This window comes from Notechis scutatus, chromosome 8 (assembly GCF_049901735.1).
Source record: "Notechis scutatus isolate UNSWTSFEM ecotype Mainland chromosome 8, rNotScu1.2, whole genome shotgun sequence".
Classification (NCBI taxonomy): Eukaryota; Metazoa; Chordata; class Lepidosauria; order Squamata; family Elapidae; genus Notechis; species Notechis scutatus.
In genome coordinates this window covers 1,234,102-1,253,897 of record NC_142016.1, presented here as the reverse complement: position 1 = coordinate 1,253,897, position 19,796 = coordinate 1,234,102, and the positions used below count along the sequence as shown (strand labels likewise).

The following is a 19,796-nucleotide window of genomic DNA, read 5'->3' as shown; positions in this document are numbered from 1 at the left end:
AGGCGTATTTGCCTGGGGATTAAGGGAGGGTGTGCACAAGCCACGAGATTTAGTTCCAGCTCTGATGTGGAGAAGAGCCAGCTTCACCTCAGGCAAACTGGAGGCGGGCCAATTCTCCTCTAAGCCCAAATCACAATTCCAAAATAGCAGCCTTCTTTTTACCAGCTTTTGACATCTCCAAGTGTGAGGGAATGAATGAAAGTTTCAGGAATTGTGACCTCGTTATGAGAGATGATTTCCGTCAGAGCTTAAACAACCGTGCTGACAATTTTATGCAGAATATACACAATATAAGGTTGGAAGGGACCCTGGAAGTCTTCTTATCCACACATCCCTCCCCTCCGGACAAATCTCTTCTTAAAAGCCTCCACTGGTGGAAAGCCTCCCACAATTTCTGGAGGCAGGGCGTTCCACTGGCTGATTGTCCTCACTGTGAGGACGTGTCTCCTGAGTTCTTCTAGTTCTCAGACGGGAGAACCACATCGGCTCTTTTGTAATCCTCTAGTAGTTCCCTGGTGCTCCAGGATCTTAGAAAAATTTCATTCAGAGATCATAGCCTTCAAAACCTTGAGATGTAACCATCCAGTCTTGATGATTTGAATTTGTCTGTAGTGGATAGGTGGGTGTTCACTTATCAATTTTTTGCCCCTTTTGACTTGCAATCTTCTATGGTACTTACTGCTTTTGGTGGGTTGAACTGTTTTTTTCCCCTTTTGCGTAAAGATACCGGTAGATGCAGAGAATTAGACAGTGACGTTTTCTCCCTGCTGCCCACCACTTCCTTGCTATCTTCTTCCATTGTTTCCTTGACTTTTTTTTTCCTTGGGGTTTACATGTTGAAATTAACTTCTTTTTTGTTATTTTTGGCATTTATTGAAAATTTATTCTGAGCCTTAGCTTTCCCGACTTCATTTTTGCAGATTTAGGCTGTTTGCTGGCTGTCTGCTTTATTTTTTATACTTGTCCTTTTTGTCTTTTAGTTTATTTGAGTGTTCTTTATTGTTGAGAAATTGACATGCCAGATAGAAAGGACCCAAACAATTTTTTAGAACTGTAGGTGGGATTTTGTGTGTGTGTTTATTCATCTGCATGTTTGTATGTAAACAGTCTTAACACAAATTGAGGGGGGTCATTTGCCTTCCTCCTGTGGCCTTTTGGTTATTGCCATGAAACTAGCATCCCGCTCCCCCCCCCCCTTCATAAAAGATTCTTCAATAAGAAAATTGCAAAATTGTAGTAGGATGGGTGCCGGATGCCGGAATTATGCTTTTAAGGATGCTATAGTTGTTGTTTTTGGTTCAGGCTGCCCAAAAGGCGTGGAAAGAATGTTAGAGGAGAGACAGAAGATGGGCGAGGAGAGACAACGGGCCAAGGCGGAATGGCCCATCATTTTCTGAGGAAGCCCCCCTCCCTCAGACAGGTTCCCTCCAATATTTTGTCTTCAAGAAGAGACTGGACTGCCATTTGTCAGAAATGGTGTAGGCTCTCTTGCTTTGGGGGGGGGGAGGGGGTGGACTAGATGACCTACAGCAGGGGTCCCCAACCACCGGGCCCCAGACCGGTACCGGTCCGTGGAACATTTTCTACTGGGCCGCCGGTTTGCTGGGCGCCGCCATCTTGTTTTGATGAGAAAGTGCTTCCGGTGAGCTTTTCCGGTTGGAAAGCGGCATTTGGGTCCTGAAGGAATCCTCGCGCCTTAGTTTCATCGAAGTGGGGGTGGCGGCTTTGAACAAAACTAAGGCGCAAGGATTCTTTCAGCACGCATAGCAAGGCGAGCCGAGCGACCGTCCCGAAGCCGTCCCGAAGCCCATCGACAAAGGTACAAAGGAAAAGTTGAAGGTGGCGGGGAGAAGCGGGGGACGGCTGGCTGGCTGGTCGCTCGGCTCGCCTTGCCATGCGTGCTGATGCCGGTACCGGGCCGCAGATCTTTTTGTGATGCCGGTACCGGGCCGTGGCACAAAAAAGGTTGGGGGCCACTGACCTATAGGGTCCCTTCCAACTCTGTTAATCTGTTAGTCTTCCTTGTTCCTAGGAAGGAAAACCTGCAAAGAACCCAAACTCCAGAATAGGCCTCTAGCCAATCACTGCTGCTCTCCCTCCAGGGAAGGAAAAGCCCCTGTATAAACTCCCACTGGGATAATAAATTAGAGTTCCCAGTGGGAAAATGAGGTTCCTTTTGCCGTCCCCCACCCAGGTTTTCTTATTCTGAAGAAATGACCCATATTCACCTGCACCCTGTTATTACTCCTCCAAGAGTCATGTGCTGAGCTTGGAGATAGTTCAGGATAAGATTCGTTTGGCTTCTAAGAAACTTTGATTTCAAGACTTCCGAATCAGTTTGACTGATGCTTTGATCAGGCTGCTGCATGCTTAAAAAGTTGACCATTTTTGATCTACGGTTTCAGCACAGTCAACATAGTTTCAATGGGAACATGAGCAATTACAGAATTGTAACAAAAGATCAAGAATTGAGCAGCACTTTTTCCAATTAACAAATGTTATTAAAAGGCATCGGCTTTCAAAGAGTAGGCCTCACAATACAACGTGTTATAAGAGTCAGAAAAGATGCCATTAGATGCCCGAGCTTTGCTGCCGTTGATGATGAAGGCTCTCTTCTCCCAATGTTTACAGAACTGTGAGTGATGCTGCTCTTCTGAATTAACTAATCCCAGATTAATTAATCCCATCCTGCCTGGGGCTCAGGGGCAGAGTCTCTGCTTGGCCTTGGAATCTGCAAGGGAAGCCAGGAAGGCTTCTTCTGCTTGCCCAAGTGGAGGAAGCTCAGTTGATCGGAACTGATCTGGAAGGAGGAGGCCTCCTTTAGGCTTTGCAAGACTCCTTGCTGGGGCCAGTGGGACCCTGGAACGCCACCCTTTGAACTGGGAGTAGGAGCCCCTGCTAGGGTGGTTGTTGCCCCTTGCGGCTGCTGCAGAAAAAGAAGCCTTGGACGGGGGCGCCCTCAGGTGTTGATCTCCTTGGCCCCCGGTGGTGATGATGTGGCTGACCAGTCTCGGGGCCGGGCCCTTGTTCTGACCCGTGTCACAGCCATGGTGGCTCCGTGGTTCTGGGAGGGCTGGTCTCAGTCCGGATTGCTGTGCACCAGCTGGTTCCTGTTGGAGGGGCGAGGGGAGATGGTGGCAGCTGCAAAGAGTTAAGCAGAGGATGGCAACAGGTTGCTTAATCAGAAGGGCTCTCTGGACAAAGATTAACCAGCCGGAGATAAGCTGGCGAGCCTCAGCCTCTCCGTGCTGGTGAGAAGGAGCGAGGGGCTTATTATTAGCTCATGGTGACACTGGGTGGGGGTGGGAGACGGGCTTATCTCTGGAATCCAAGAACTGGCCAGGAGGAAGAAAAGTGGGGATGGCAGATGCCCTGGAGGTAGCTCCACTTCCCGAGGTTGGTTTGGGGGGCATTTGTGGGGAAAACCCAGAGCTTCCTGCCCCTGTGAACCCCACATGACTTCTGAGCAAAGCAGCGTTGCCTGGTTAAAGGAGAACCAACGGCTGTCCTAAATAGCCGCAGAGGAAGAGGAAGAAAAAGAAACAAGAAGGACAAACAGCCTCCCTTATCTCTGCCCTGGACATTCCAAACGGTCATTTTTCAAAACGGGGCTGCTCTCAGAATTCGCTCCTCGCAGCACCAGGCTCCGGGTCCTCGGCCTGCTCAACGGGATGCCTTTGTGACTGGCGAAAAGGCTGCCGGACCAGCAGAGATGCCCAAGGAGAGAACGGACTCTTGTTTTCCCCTCAGGGTCTTATTGTGTTGATGCCTTTCAGTTGACAGCAAAGCCGGCCAGTGAGTCTGGAGGGGGAGACAATGCACTGGCCTGTCCTGGGAAGCGGATCAGAATAGCCACCGACCGTCCATGAAGATGCCGCCCATCTCGGGGGACTCTGGGAGCCGGTGGATTCTTTAGAAGGTGCAGCTGGAACCCTGGCAAACGCCCTCCTGCTCGGGCTCCTGAGCAGCTGTGAGTGTGGCAGGGCACCCTGGATTGTGTCCCACCGCTCACCCTCTGGAAAGCAGGATTTCTTTGCGCTCCCACCCCCACCCCTGAACCAGAAAGTTCAGCCAAGGCTTCCAGACTGAATGCTTTTACCCTAGATTTTTATTCTTGCGAGCCTCTGCCAGGGTGTGGAAGCGGGCTGGGAAGAGCAGGGGTATCTCCTCCAAAGGCTTCCCTGGCTAAACAAAGCTATCCTAATGGCGGAGGGAAGCAGGATGTTGGCCAATCTCCTGGACACGTCTGAATTGACCGTACTTGGCATTTAATCCTGCTGGTGGTGCCTTAATCTGCCAAGCTCAAAAGAGCTGAGGGACTTGGCTGCCTTGCATTCTCCAGTAAACCCCAGCCTGTTAAAGGAAGGAGCACTTTTCTCCCAACCTCTGAAGGAGCAGCTCCAGAGAGGCAGCCTGCTCTCTGGAAAGACCAGCCCATGCACTCCCTTTCATGGCCGATGGGGAAGTAGGAAGTGGGGGGAGGAGCTGTGGGGAGGAAGCGGGTGGCAAGGGGCTGGCAGATCACGCCAAAGAAGTCTTGCAAGAGAAACAGGAAGATGGAAGGTCTCAGTTACACCCGGAAGGCTTAATGCAGCTGGAACCCCAGAGGACCATGTGGCACGTTCACAGAACAGAGAGGGAGCTGAACGCCCACCTGGTCTGCCAGATGTGTTGCATTGGTTCGTATGCCTTGTGCCTTTCTTGGGGGGAAGCGGGTGAGAAGTGGCGCAAGTTTGAATCCAATCCAAACCATGTTTATTGAAGGCTGTGAGCTGTTGAGTTGAGTTCATTTTGTTTGAACTAGTGTTCTTGTTGGTCTCATTTTATCTTTCGAGTTCTGGATGGCCCAATCCATCATTTTGCCCTAGATGATTTCGCCTCTTTGAATGTTGTTGGAAGGTCAGACTGGGTGCTTATGGAAGGTCTCTGAGGCTGGAAGGAGCCTTTTACATTTACAATCGTCAAGTAACACCCTGGGAGGACAAACTAGTTGGGTTTTACTGTTACAAGGTGAGTTGGCTGCCTTGAGCAGTTTATCTTGGGTACCTGTAGAACAGGGGTGTGAAACTTGTGGCCTGTGGGCTGGATGCATCACACACTGGCCACGCCTACCCCCAGTTTAGCAAGTTGTGATACGTCACGTGATGACAATGTCACTTCATGAGTTTGACATCCCTGCTGTAGAAGGAATTCAATACAGAAAGAAGGCCGAGCTGATTGGGAATTTACTGCAATCAGGAAGCTTTTCCATCTCAGACACATTGACCAGGTCAGTTTATGGGCCTGGCACAGGTGAGGTTCCATGGCAGTCAGTGGAAGAACAGAGCTCTGTTGGGACAGCTCTTTCCAACACCTGAAGTTTGGAGTCCCGGCTGCTCCTTCCTCCTTAAAATGGCCATTCTTCCTGAGACCCAAAGGGTTTGCTCCTTCAGTCTGCTTTATTTGCACCACATGGGTTGGGCAAGTACATCCTGAGGCATGGCAACAGTGTCTTCTATTGATTGTTCATGCTTTTTGCACACTTATTAGTAATGGTGTAGGAGACAGTTGTTTTTTTAAAGGCATCTTAAGTTGAGAAGAGTCCTGAGTCAGAAATGGGGAGCTTCTCCTCCTCCAGATTCTCCAGCATCTCTCATCACTGGCCCTATTGTTCTGCAGCAAGTGGCAAATCAGAGGTCCCGTTGTTCCTTTCTTCCTTCAAACATTTAACTAAGAATAGAATAGATACACCAGTGCTAAAGCAAAATAAATGTTAGCCTGTTTGTGTCTCACACCCCGAAGTGTGTTAGATGGCCATAGGCCTTACCCTCAGCTGGTGAGGCAGTAATATCAGGGGGCCTTGAAGAGCATTTGATTGGAGAGAAGTTGCTGGAGGGGTAGACCTTGTTTTGTATATGGGGTCACACAACAATTAGAGCTAGTATATGATAAGCCAAGATGAAAGCTTCATTGAGCAGGATTCGGGGGAGGAGACTGTTGTCAGAAAAGGGAAATGTTCCATGAATTACCTAATGACGGTGCGTTATGGCCCCCCACACCTAGCTTGCCACCTGGCAAAATGTGGTCATTTGGGCATGGAATCTCTGGTTCTGCTGAAAACACTTGGCTATTTAGTCCTTGACGGATAGGCTACCAAACTTTCTTCTGTGTTTCAGTCCCATTTGCCCACTGGAACATTTAACATTAGTGCCATTGGGATGGACGGTCTTTTAAAATTAGACAGATTAGTTGAAAATGGCCCCACCTTGAAAATAGTGGAATGGCAGGGAGGGAGGCATTGTAATTAAGGTGATAGTAATAGCAATAGCCCTTAGACTTATATACCGCTTCAGGGTACTTTACAGCCCTCTCAAAGCGTTTTACAGAGTCAGCATATTGTCCCCCAACAATTTGGGTCCTCATTTTACCCACCTTGGAAGGAAGGATGGAAGGTTGAGTCAACCTTGAGCCTGGGGAGATTTGAACTGCCAAATTGCAGGCAGCTGGCAGTCAGCAGAGTTGCCTGCAGTACTGCACTCTAACCACTGCACCACCGCGGCTCTAAAGGAAGTGCTTTGGGACTTCTTTACATATGGTAGAAATATTTTCATCATGGAAAATAATTCTGAGAAGAATTTTTTTAACAAGATGTCAATGGGAATATTCCTGAACATCAGTTGCAAGCGGTTTTTTTGGCTAGACGGTGTGGAAGCTCTGCTGAATCTGTGGATGCTGGGAAATCAGTGCAAAGAGTGCCTGAGAAAAGAAGCTTTGCTAAGGCTTCACAGAAGGAACGTCCTTGAGCACAGACTGTACACGATTTTCAGTTGATATTTGGAGGCTGAAGGCCAAGAGATCTCAGAGATCAGAGATCTCCCCCTGCCCCGCAAAGAAAAGTATACCTGAAGTGGAATGTTTAAAATAATGAAGAACTAGAAAAGGACTTGTGTATGATGGGACTTGATGGAAAGGTGAGGGGAAGCCATGGATTTGGATCGCTGATGGCTCTGCAGAAGCTCTGCATTATCCTGCTGCTGTGAGTGGAGTTTGAGGCTCAGGAGTGGCCTTTTACACCAGGCACGTCAAGTCGTGCTGAATCTCAAGGATTCTGCTCAGAAGCAGAGTAGATGCTTCAAGCCAGATGTCTGCCCTTTCTTGGAATAGGGCCTTAGTGACCATGAAGCTTAGGAGAGTCTGCAGTCTAAATGATGACAGAGGAATAAAAGGTTTGTGTAGGGATGTCCATAATAAGGAATTGATTGGTACTTCATTGCAAGCTCCCTCTTCACTTCTAGCAAGCAGGTTGTCATGGACCAATATGATTTTTACGTCTTGTTTCCATGTCGCTTATTTCTTATGCCAATTGTCTTCCTATCACTACACTATAGTGATGGGCTTCCATTATACTAGTCCAGAACTTTCCAAACATTCTCTGGTGGAGAGTGAGCAAGCTGAGCTTTGAACGTGGGCTTTGGGTGAGATTTCTATTATCTCTTGTTTCTCTTGTTTCATTAATGCTGGCTCTATGAGTAGCAAAGATTGGCAGTATAAAGACACACACATATATATTTGCCTAATTGAATCTGAAGGCGTGATGGTTCATGGAATATATTGGGAAGGTACTGCTCTCTCAGAGGACATTCATGGAAACCTGCTGTGGGAGGCTTTCATGTGCGATGCTGTCGGTTAACTTCTGTGTGGTTCTGGTGCTTGCGGAGTGAATAAATGGGGAGGCTGACCAGAATTTGCCAAGAGACTTCGCCAGGAGGAAGCAGTGAAAACGACCAAAGCAGCTAAATGTTTTGAGAGATTGTTTACTAAACTATGAGACCAGGCAAAGGAGGAATCTCTTGATTAGCTGCCAGCTGCAATGAATATGATCTAAAAGCTGCCAGATGTCCAGTGCAGGTGACTGCTTCCTCCTGGAGAAACAGACGGTGGGGGGAGGGGGTAATAAGGCAGCAAGTTTCCTGCTCACTAAATGAAGGAATAGGAACCTGCCTGGACAAATGGGAAGAGGCGTCCTTAACAAATTTTCTTTACAAGTCTCAAAGCTCTTGATTATTTTTGCATAGCAAACCTGAGAAGAGAAGGAAAAGAAATAAACTTTTGTTTTCTACTGGGGGGGGGGCTTCCCTTTTTAAAAAACAACAACAACAACAACCGTGGGGTTTACTTGATAGCTTTTATATATCTCCTACCTTGAAATATACACCGCAGTTTGGGGGCATGCAGGTCGCCTCCTTGATTAAAGAAACATTAATGGATCAGTTTGTTTGTTTGCTACTTTTGTATTATAGAAACATAAAATTTGTATCCTTGAGACAGGAACTCTCTGGAAAACTCTCTGATCTGGTTTGTACCCTTTTGAAAGTTGCACTCGTTTATAATCCCATAGACCTCAATGCTAGGAAAGTTGAATTCTCCCCTCTGCACCCAGGGAAGCACTTCAGGGGGACTCGACACCCCCTGACTCTGCAAGTGACTTTTTGAAAAATGGAAGTGGCCAGATGACCTTGCCTGATACGGGGAAACGGAGAAGGCAGAGCCATCTAGTCAAAATAAATACATATTTTCAAAAAAGGTTAAAGTATCTCTGTGGAGAAAACTGACCCAGATCCTCTAATTCAGAAACCTGCAAACCTGCAGCTCTCTGGGAATGGGGCAGGGGGCTGGAGTGTGTGTGTGTGTGTGTGTGCGTGCGTGTGTGTGCGGGGCGGGGGGGGGGGGAGGGCTAAACTAAAGGCCTAAAAGAGGCTTTGCTTGCCACCTACAATAGGCTGTGTTTATTTTATTTTTATGGCTGTGTTTATTTTCTCAGGTGACCAAAAAGCTAACTTGTTTGCATTTTCTCTTTTTTTTCTTTTGCAGATGAACGGGACCGGGTCCAGAAAAAGACCTTCACAAAATGGGTGAATAAGCACCTGATGAAGGTAAGCCCCATACGCCTCTGATTCTACTAGATCTGCTCTCCCCCCACTTCCCCCCCTTTCATTTTTAAAGCTGACACAGAAGAAGGTTGGCATTCTCACGCTGGATGCTTTTCATACATATCCAGGAAAAGATTATTAAATGCTGTGAGTTAATTCGTTAAAGTGTGCATGCTCCTAGCTCTTATAACAGCAGGAAAAAAATATCTGAATCAAAACAGGGTTGGGTAAAAGAAGATCGATCAGCATGCTTAGTCATCAGTTGGCTGGTCTGCAGTTCTTGCCTAGCAGATTTCCCTCCTCCAGTGAGAATTTCTCTGCACGTGGATTTCTCAACCTTGGCCGCTTTCAGAGGGGTGGACTTCACCTCCCAGAATTTCCCAGCCAGCTTTGCAAGGCTGGAGAATTTTTGGAACTGAAATCCGCCCCTCTGAAAGGCTCCCATGGTTGAAAAAGTTTGCTCTACCCACTTTCTTGTTCTGTGCAGTCCTCAGCAGCCGCCCAGCGTTGTTTCTCTGCTCTGCCCTCACAGGTGCGCAAGCACATCAATGACCTCTACGAGGATCTGCGAGATGGCCACAACCTCATCTCCCTGCTGGAGGTCCTTTCAGGCGTCAAGTTGGTGAGTTTGCAAGATGCCGCAAGGGAAACGACTTTCCCAGGTCTGAATTAAGGCTAAGACCCGCCTCCCCAACAGAAACAAAACCTTCACACCAGGAGATGGAAACCAATGTGATTTCTGACAACCTGTCTCAAGCGTGTCCTTACATTTTTTAATGGTTGATCCTGGTCTGAGTTGCCACGTCTCTTCTCATCCTTAATTTCTAACCATAAAATTATTGTTAAGGAGTTTTAATTTCAAAGAGTCCTTCATTTAGAAGGGGGCTTTGAGGCCATTGAGTCTCACCCCTGCTGTGCGCAGAAATCCAAATCGAAGCCTCCCAGGCGGAGGAGGGTTGCCCTGAGCGTGTTCCTCAGAGAAGGACACCCACCCCACTTTGACTGCCAAATTGTTATGAAGGCTTTTTGTGTGTGTTTTACTCCCACTTGGAATCTGCAGCCTCCATGTGCATGTTCCATGTCCTGCACCTTAATGAAAGAGAATGGATATGTGGCGATCTTTCACATCATGTTTGAAACATACCATTCCATTCCAACTCCCTCTTTCTCTTCTCAGGGGTAAACACTTCCAATCTCTCCTCACAAGGTTTTGTTTTTAGTTCCCTGGTATTCTTGTTGCCTTCTTTTCTGATTTGTCTGAATGTGTGAAGCCACACCTGGATCCAGAGAAGTCTGACCAAAGCAGAATGGAATGGAACAATGACTTTCCATCCTAGCGCATGAGGTCATAGCATTTATTTTGATCTGTGTCCTCCTTTGAAAAGCGAACAGCTAACTTTGGGGTGCCGTGCCTAGGGGATGGGGTCACCCAAGTGTTAGAGCTGAGGTTAATTTCAAATCCCTCCAGAAGACTCCCTGTAGGCATTGTAGCTTCCTGTCTCAAGGGCTTAAAAGTGGGACGGTGTGGCTTTCACTTCCAATCGTATTGATCGTCCTGGTCTCCCATACTCCCAGTCTGGTTGTGTTCAGTGTTGGAGCTTTATTCTCCCTGTCAGGACATTTTTCCGTAGTTCTAGGTTGCTGAGGAGAAATTTTCTGATGCTGAGAACAATCAACCAATGGAACAGCTTCCCTCCAGAAGTTGTGGGTGCTGCATCACTTCGGGCTTTTAAGAAGGGACTGGACACCCACTTGTCTGAAATATGATCGGGTCTCCTGCTTGGGCAGGGGGGTGGACTAGAACAGTGGCCCCCAACCTTTTTTGTGCCGCGGCCCGGTACCGGCATCACAAAATCATCCGCGGCCCAGTACCGGCATCAGCATGCATGGCAAGGTGAAGCGAGCGACCAGCCAGCCAGCTGTCCCCGCTTCTCCCGCCACCTTCAACTCCTCCTTTGTACCTGTGTTGATGGGCTTCGCGATGGCTTCGGGACGGACACTCGCTCGCCTTGCCATGCGTGCTGAAAGAATCCTCGCGCCTTAGTTTTGTTCAAGCCGCGCCCCCTCAATGAAACTAAGGTGCGAGGATTCTTTCAGCACCCAAATGCCGCTTTCTACCCGGAAAAGCTCACCGGAAGCACTTTTTCATCAAAACAAGATGGCGGCGCCCAGCAAACCGGCGGCCCGATAGAAATTGTTCCACGGACCGGTACCGGTCTGGGGACCGGTGGTTGGGGACCCCTGGACTAGAAGACCCCTGAGGTCCCTCCCCACTCTGGTGATGATGATGATAATTTCAACAGGGCCTTCATGGTCCCACTCAGTGTGCTGGTGGGAAGTCTCCCAGGAGGGCTTCGCTGGAATGTTTCTTTGCTGGAATTTGGAAGAGTGGTCTAGTGGTCCGATGAGTCAAGCTCCCCATTTTTTCAGCAAGTGTCTCCAGTTCTGAAGAAGCTTCTTCCTCAGAAGTTGGGCTGCCAGCACTGAGTCCCTGGCTCTTCTCTCTTTGCAGTGGGGGGCGGATGGTGGTGGTGGTCTTTGGCACTCTTCCAGGCCTCACTCCTGGGCCTCTGGCCACAAGGATTTCAGCTGAAAACTTAAGAAAGTAATTATGGAGGCCACTCGGTGAGAGTTCTCCATTCTGTGAATTGCGCTTGTTGAACTGGGGAAACAAAAGCACAAAATGACGTTTATCTTGGCCGTTGTGGAATCAGCCCTCTTCTGCGGGGCAGATTCATTGTTAATATCGATCGTTTTATTTGCCTGGCATGTGGAGAGGAGCCCCCACCCCCCACCCACCCCTGCAAAACAAAGAAGATGCAGAGAGGGCGTGAGGCAGAGTCTCCAAGGTGCCTGCAGCAACTGGTGGGTTCGATGGGAGAGCAGCTGAAAAGTTGGGGATTTGTTTGCTGCAGCCCAACTTACTTGTCCATACAACTCGGTTCTTTTTGTTTCATCATAATTCTATTAAATTTTACAAAACACACACATTAAAACTAATAGTTAAGGAGTTCTTATATTTTTAGTTCTTTGCCTCTCAATCCTTTCCTCCCCACCCCTCTTTCCCTTAGACACAAAGGATATTCTCTGCCATCTAAAAGGTTTGGTCCTAAACTGTTTCCGCAACCGCAGCTGACCTGCGCCCTGTAACATTTTTCCCTATCAGGTGGCTCACTTCTGGAAGCTCTGAATGTTGGGTGAATGTGGGCTGTGGAAGATCTGGAGGAGCTGTGCGTTTGAAAAAACATTTTTAGAAAGGGAGGGCAGGCCAAGGACATGTTTGTGCACTGCTCTTCCTGTGTATTTGTTGGGTGTGGCATTTTTCTTTCTTTGGTGTGTCTCCCATGTTCTCCCATTTAGTACTGTATTGTCCATCCTATTTATTAGCCTGAGGAAACCTCAGGGCAGAAGACTCTTGGCTTGGTGAAAGTCCCACCCTGGAGTCGCTTGGGCAGCGAAGACTGTGAGGAGGAGGAAGAGGTCAATACAGTAGGTCAATGCCCACCATGGAGGAGCAATAGCAACTGGTACTGGACACATTCCGATAATCCAGAAATACCTCAGATTTCAGGCAGGACTTCCAGCATCTTCTAAGAAACGGAAAGGACCAAATGACAGATGGCACGTGAGCCTGTGAGACGGCATCTTTCCCAGAGCCTTTGGTTACATTTGTGGGATGAAGACAGGTGGAGTCGTCCGTCCGTCCCGTTCCCCCCCCCCCCCGGGAATTCTACTTTGTAGCTCTTTGTGTGGGTACATCACCTGCCCAGGAAAGAGCCAGATGGAGCTGGGTGTCTCCAAATGCTGCAAGCCAAAGGAAGGGAAGGGTCCAGGGGAAGGTGGGGAGGACAGGGAGCCCAAGGGAAGGAGTGGCCCCCCCTCATTTCTTGCCCCGAGAACCCCAGTCAGTTGCCCACATGTTGTGCTATCCTGGAGGCATCCAACAAAGCAAGGAATCAGGGTTTTCTCTGCTTCCCTTTTACAAGGTCACCCTTTGCCCTAAAACCTTGGCAGCTTGAATCAGTTTTGATGGTGCCAAGGGAAGAGCGGGCATGCTGCTTTTCTTTCAGAGGGAGAACAAACTTCCTTCTCCCCTCCCAGAGGCTGGAATAGGATTTCATTTAGGACTTGAAGATTGTGAGGAATTCACTGGATTATCTGGATGTGTCTCTGGTGTCGGTAGCTGGGAATGTGTGAAGAATACTAACTCACGTAGTGTGAGCACAGAATGGTTTGCCTTTTTTGCAGTTCTTGTGCACTTCCACAAGCTTCTTTTGTTCCCAGATGTGTAACCACAGGCCAGCCTTCCTCACACTCCCAGATGTGTTGGGAATGGGGCTTCCAAAATGGCTAGTCATGCGTTTGGGAAGGGAACGCCAGGAGGAAGCCACCTGTCACAATAGAGAGGGGAAATCGGCAGAATGTTTTCCTCTGTGTGGAGAAACAGGCCAGGATCCTTCCCGGAAGAGTCTCGTGCTGCAGAACCCACACTTTGTTCTGCAGGCTGCCCGCTCTCCTGCCTTTGCAACCAAATGGTTCCCTTCATGTGCTCTGCAAGGAAGGCAGCCTTGCCACAGGCCGCTGGGTCTCTGCTTGGTCAAAGAGGCGTGTTGGGCAGAGAGAGAGCCATTAGGGAGGAGAGGTACCTGCCCTTTGTATAGGAGGATGAGAGAGAGATTTGGGCAAAGTGCCCTTCGGAAGGAGAGGCCTCGTCCTCCTCCTTCCTAGGTGAGCCCTGTTTATGTTTTTTAATATTATCTGTACAGGATCTCACGATGGCATAGATTGCGCTCCCTCCCTCCCGGTTCTCCCCAGGTTGAGCTGAGGGAGGAATCTAGCCCTGACTTTGGGAACAGGACGGGGGGGGGGGAATCCTTCAAGGGGACTCTGGGACTCCTGAGAAAGAGAGAAGCATGAGAAACTCGGAAGAAGTGCAAGGCTGGGCAGAAAGGATTTCAAAATCCTTCTATTCCACTTAGCTCTTTTCGATAAAGAGCGCCCCATGCCTGGTTCTGGCCCTTATTTTGCATCCCAAAAAAATCTGGGTGAGGTTCTTTTGAGTTTCTTTCTGGTGTTCTTTTTTCTCAGGAAACCGCGGTACAGGTAGCACCTTTCCTGACACCATCAATTAGCATACCTTTCCTTCCCTTGGAGTACTAGAGCCTCCCTGGATGGCTCCTTCCTCTTTTCCCCCAAGGCCAATTCCTCATCCCTTCTTAGGTTGAGGCCGGACTTGAACATGGGCATGTCTGCTCTGGGTTCAGCATCTTCAGTACCCCATCCTAGCCAGTGTCTTGACCTGAGACCCCAGAGGCCTTGTTAAAAACAACCATTGACGGCTGCCTGTCATTGCTGCTGCTTCTCACGTGTGCTTGAAAGCCATTGGGTTGCTCTTGGGCCGGGAGCATCTCTTTGTATGGCTTGGCACTCTTTTTCCTGGTTGGGGGTGGGGTGTGTGGCTGCCCCTTTATTGGCTGCTGCAGGACAGTTGCACAGTGCAGCTTGGGAGGTGGGTAGCCCCTTGGGCAGGGCAGACCAAGGGGAGAAGGGGGCGTGCTCTTGGCTTTAGGGTGCAACGGTAGAGCTGTCACTTACTGCAGCCTGCTTTTCGTGTTATTTCTGGACCACTCTGTGACCTTGGCAGGGCCTGGGTCCTCCAGGGCAGCAAATTTGCTCTGGTCAAAGTTGGGCCAGTTGCCCGGCTTCTCCTCTCCTCCTCCTCCTCCTCCTCCTCCTCCTCCTCCTCCTCCTCCTCCTCCTCCTCCTCCTCCTCCTCCTCCTCCTCCTCCTCCTCCTCCTCCTCCTCCGTTTGGTCCATCCAGAGGAATATTTCGTGCACCCTTCCTCATTTCTCACCATCTGTTTTGCCTTTTTTGCTTCCCTGAATCTTCACATCTTCTAAAAGCTCCCCCACCCCCAATTCTCTAGATATTGTGGATTTTGGCCATGCTGGATGGAAACAAGTTGCAGTTGAAAGTATTTGGAGGGCTGAAGTTGGGAAAGGTGCTCTTAAAGCACCCAGGCTGTGCCTTTACCTCTCCCCTTAAATCATTGCTTGATTACAGTCGCAGTGACTCCATACTGGTTTCCTGGTAGTGGGGGCCATAGGGCACTCCAAGCCAAAATCCGTGTAGGAAGCCAGCCACCCTCTCATGATCCAGAATGGCGTTTCGTGTGAGAGCCCCTAGCATTGCCTGAAGATGGCAACTGACTCCACCAGATTTTCGTCAGGCAACCCATGAACCAGGAAACAGGCTGAGAAACAGGCTGAGCGTTTATCCTCTTCAGCTCCGCCCCCCCCAGCCCAATACAAACTGGACCCCTTGGTGCCTTGAGCCCAGGCCTGAAGGTGAGCCGTGCGATGGGGATCCTCAGCCGCTCATCTGGATGGTCCATCCATTCAGTGGGTGGGGGAACTTTCCTGTTCCTTGGTAAATGACATTTGGATCTCCTGTAAGGAGGAAGGACCGGCCTCTCCCCACTTTTGAAATTCTTCCTTGGCTTCATGCTGGCTGAGGCCCTTCAGGCCTCCCTCGGCCCTTTATGTCGGGTGGGGCTGCTCTCCCTGCTTGGAGGGCCCAGCAACTTGGCCTACCGGTCCCTGCTGGTGAACCCACCACCTGTCCTGTAATGGAAGCTGCTTTGGATGAACATGCTCAGCATTTGAACATTAGTTTCCCTTCCCCCAACGCCTGTCAGGTAGGTTGGATCACCCCATAATTTAGAGGGGTAAAATATTTACCAGTTTTACGCGTTTGTTCTTGTCCTTGCTTTTGTTTGACAAATTCTGAATAAAAATAAATGATTTTCCACTGGCCCACCTGGTGGGCTTCAGGTTGGAGAAGGTTATTGGAGCTCAGAGTTGTCCTCTTTGGTTGGTCTGGGCAGGTTGTGAACAGGGAAACCAGAAAAAGTGGGCTTGTTTAGCAATCCCCTTTCCTCTTCCTCCCTCGGATGGATGAATTTGCTGGCAGAGAGGCTGATTCAGGCCCAGGCCCCCCAAAACGGGCCCTCACATTGACCGGACTGTCAGTCACTGAGCTTGTAAGAAATATGGACTTCCGCTCCTAGAATCCCCAGCCTGCTGGGGAATTCTGGGCGCTGAAGTCCACCCACCTTAAAGTTGCTGGGATGGAGGAATCTTGATTGACGGGGTCAGAACCTTGCTTGTTTTCCATGGCTGCTGCTCCAAGCCTTCAAGTTGTGTGACATGGCCCAGCTGAGCCCTGCAGGGACGGATCCCCCCAAGGGAGGCCCAGGCTTCTCTCGAGGTGGCAGGAGGCGTTTGCCTTCGTCTGAGAAGGGCTGAGCTCCGTTGTCTCTTTTCCAGCCTCGAGAAAAGGGGAGGATGCGCTTCCACCGCCTGCAGAACGTTCAGATTGCGCTGGACTTCCTCAAACAGCGTCAGGTAAGCGCTTCTCCCTGTGGCCCCTCCTCCCACCTTCCCCTTTTCTCTCTTCAGTGTCCTGCAAAAGACGGGATTTTCTTTGCTTGTTTCGGTTAAGCTGAGGGAGGGGAGACGTCAACTGAGTTTGCCAATCTTACCTGTTTAGTTGAACTTGGGCATTAGGGCCTCGCTTCTTCCCCCTTTCCCCTCCCCAACAGTGCTGTGAGGGAGGGCAGGCTGAGAGAGAGTGGCCACCTGGAGCTCCAGAAGGGATTCAGGCCAGTCTCACTTACAATTTGTCCACCACCACACCCACACCACACCGGCTGCCCACTACACCCACACCTCCTCCCCCCAGGGACCCAGAAAAGGTTGTCCCACTTCTGGATATTGTCAGTCTTCAAGACAAAATCGGGGGGCGGGGGGGGGATGTTAGGCAGAGAAGGATGTGAACATTGAGGAAATGAACATAAAAATGCACCCAGAGACTGAAATGTTGATTGCAAAAATGGAGCAATTTGGAAAACCACACAGGAATAGGGACCACTTGAGAACCCAGTTTCAGTCATTACAGGGAAAGGGAGGCTATTAGAAGTTGCATGAACAAGAACCAACGGAGAGGAATGGAGAGGAGCTTCTGCCGAGGTTTCCCTTTGCCCGGAGGCATTCAGACCAGAGCTCTTGGGCAGGGAGGGAGCAGCCCCAGGACTCTGCAGCTGGCCACTCCAAGCGACCCCTTTCCCCTCCTCCTCGTCCTGCCCTGACAGGCTCCCTGGGGAATGGAGAGGATGACACACAGGTGAGCTTCCTTCCCCACGGCCTCTGGGGGCTGCTGGCTCATAAGAGCACCAACAGCTTAATGGTGCCCGTTGGCCTGCGTTTAAAAATACACCAGAGTCGTGCTGGAGGCACAGGGCTCATCCTTCCCCTCCTCCGCCACGTGACTGCAAAGAGCAGGAGAAACGCTCCCCTGTCAGGACGGATTGGAGACAGGATTGTCATTAATACCCTTCTTAGTTCCAGGGCAGGAACGAGAGGGCCCTCAGCACCTTTCAGAAATCGTGATGAAATCTTAGCACACTCAGGATCTGTCTGTGTTCCCCAAGCTGGAACCCCCAGGCCTGCCGGATCTGGTGCTCCCCAAATTCCCCGTTCTCGCGGCCCCAGATGGGGAATTGGCCTGTGAAATGCTCCAGGCAGCCAGCTGGATCTGGGGTTTGGCTGAGGCGAATCTCCTCTGGTTACTTTCCCAACCCACCCATCTGGAGGGTCACAAACTAAAGAAGTAATCCCTGGGATCAAGGAGGCATTTCCAGTGAGACGACAAGATTGGCAGGACTGCAGGTGTTTGCCCTGCTTTGGGAAGTGGGAGTTTGCAAGCCTTTATTTATTCATCCAGCTGCCCATCTCAAACCAGTGACTCTGGGCAGCCAACAATCGTACAAGCTTATACTCTGAAGAGTATGAATACATGTGTTTTTTACAAGTCTTAACACACACATTTCCCCTCTCCCTCATTTTTGCCCAAAATAACAAAACAATCAAATAGCAGTGCTCTGGGGCACAAAATTGGAGTGGGGGTTACAGTATTTGAGGGGCTGCCACAAAGAGGAGGGGGTCAAATTAGGCACTGGAAGGCAGGACAAGAAACAATGGATGGAAACTAATCAAAGAGAGAAGCAAACTGGAATTAAGGAGAAACTTCCTCACAGGGAGGACAATTAACCGGTGGAGCAGCTTTGCCTTCAGAAGTTGTGGGGGCTCCATCACCGGAGGCTTTTAAGAAGAGACTGGACAGCCACTTGTCTGAAATGGTATAGGTTCACCTGCTTGAGCAGGTGGATGGACTAGAAGACCTCCAAGGTCCCTTCCACTTATTTATAATGAAATCAAAGTTGAAGTTCTCTTCCCTCTCTCTCCCAGGTGCTTAATGTAAGAAGCTAGCAGGCATCTCTTTCAGTCAAGCAGGACGGTGTCTATCGGCCTCTTGAGAAACACAAGTGAAAAATGGGAGCCATGTGAAAAATGGCTCTCACGAGCCACTAAATATTGTGATCCTGGGGAGGCAGGCAGGCCTGAGTGCTGAGCAGGCAGCTCTCCTTAAGCAAGCCGCCATGGCCTGGGGAAGCTGTCAGCCTGGCGAGTCTAAGCTAAAGCCAGCGTTGACTAGGAGAATCTGAGGAAATAACGACTTTGGCACGCCGTGGGCATCTGGGCCAGTTTCAGAAAATGCCACGGATGTCCACCTGCTTACATGTAGTCTTTTGACATACAGCTGAAGTGGAGCCTGCCCTTGGTATGTTGTATGTCATAACAGTTGTAAAATGGATTGGCCATGAAACCGACTCACAATTTATGGGCTGGTCTTTTAGTAAATGCAGGGGTTTTAAAGTTCATAAAGAGTAAATGCCGTAGCCATCAAGTGAACCACTATTTGGCTATGGGCGGTTCTGTTTTGCCAAAAGCCAGAAGGGCCAGTTTTTGGTGGACGCTGCAAACAGCCCTAACTATGATTGCCTGAGGTTTGGTCATGTTATTACGGAAGGAACCCAACTATTGGAACTTTGATTCCACGTCACGAGTTGAGGTCTATCTGTAGAGCCAAAAGCTCCTCATCCCTCAAGTGAGAGATCTTCAGACCTTCTGGCCCCAGCATTGCCAACTCTCCACCTAGACCCCTCAGCTGAGGGATGTGCTCAAAGGGCCTCTTAATGGGCAGCAGAGGTTGAGCAAGTGAGGTTCCAGCTCCCATTCCAATCCCTTTGCACAGGACCAAGGCCCTTCCCCTCCCTGCTTGCCTCTTGGCAGCATGATCCAGGTGGGAAGGGTCTCATGAACACAAGGCAGCCAGGACGCCCCATAAAGTTTCTGGTTCAGATTTGTGGGAAACTTTGGCAAATCTTGTTGAGTGTGCTCTGTATGCACAGGAGGTCATTATCTGGCTATGTGCGCATATTTGTGTAAATCGCTCTGTCTAAAAAGTATTTTACTACAAGCGGGTGTCCTTCCCCCCAATGCCAGACCAATGCAGTCTTATAAACGGCACACTCAAACAAGAGAGAGGTCCTAGACAAACAGCAACACAACGTCACGCCCAGATCTTAAGGGTTTTCCAGACCCAGAAGGTCTCCCCCCCAACCTCTGCAGATGTTCTGGTACAGTTTGTGGGCAATGACAGAGAAGCCCCCCCCCCCCCGCTTCTTGGGTCCCGTAAGATGACCGTGTTAAATGGAGGTGATCCGGTGTGGCCAGTACCAGGCAGGCAGAACCTGTTTGAGAAGGGCTTTCCCTCAGATATCCAGGCTCTTTCCTTCTATGGGTTTTCTTAGATTCTTAGAATAGAATGAGCTGGAAGGGACCTTGGAGGTCTTCTAGTCAAGCAGGAGATCCTATACCATTTTAGATAAGTGGCTGTCTAGACTCTTCTTTAAAATCTCCCGCGATGGAGCACCTACGAGCAGTGGTGGGATTCAACCGGTGTGACTTCCGGTTTGGTGATT

At 49.6% G+C, this 19,796-nt stretch overlaps 1 protein-coding gene across 1 annotated transcript in view; it reads left to right on the top strand.

Moving 5' to 3' along the window:
- The window catches only part of MACF1 (microtubule actin crosslinking factor 1), a 294,628-nt gene that overhangs the window by 72,981 nt on the left and 201,851 nt on the right, over positions 1–19,796 (top strand). The window contains 3 exon segments of the mRNA XM_087970253.1: positions 8,851–8,912; positions 9,442–9,531; positions 16,240–16,317. Of these exon segments, the coding sequence (XP_087826379.1) occupies positions 8,851–8,912; positions 9,442–9,531; positions 16,240–16,317 (230 nt within the window).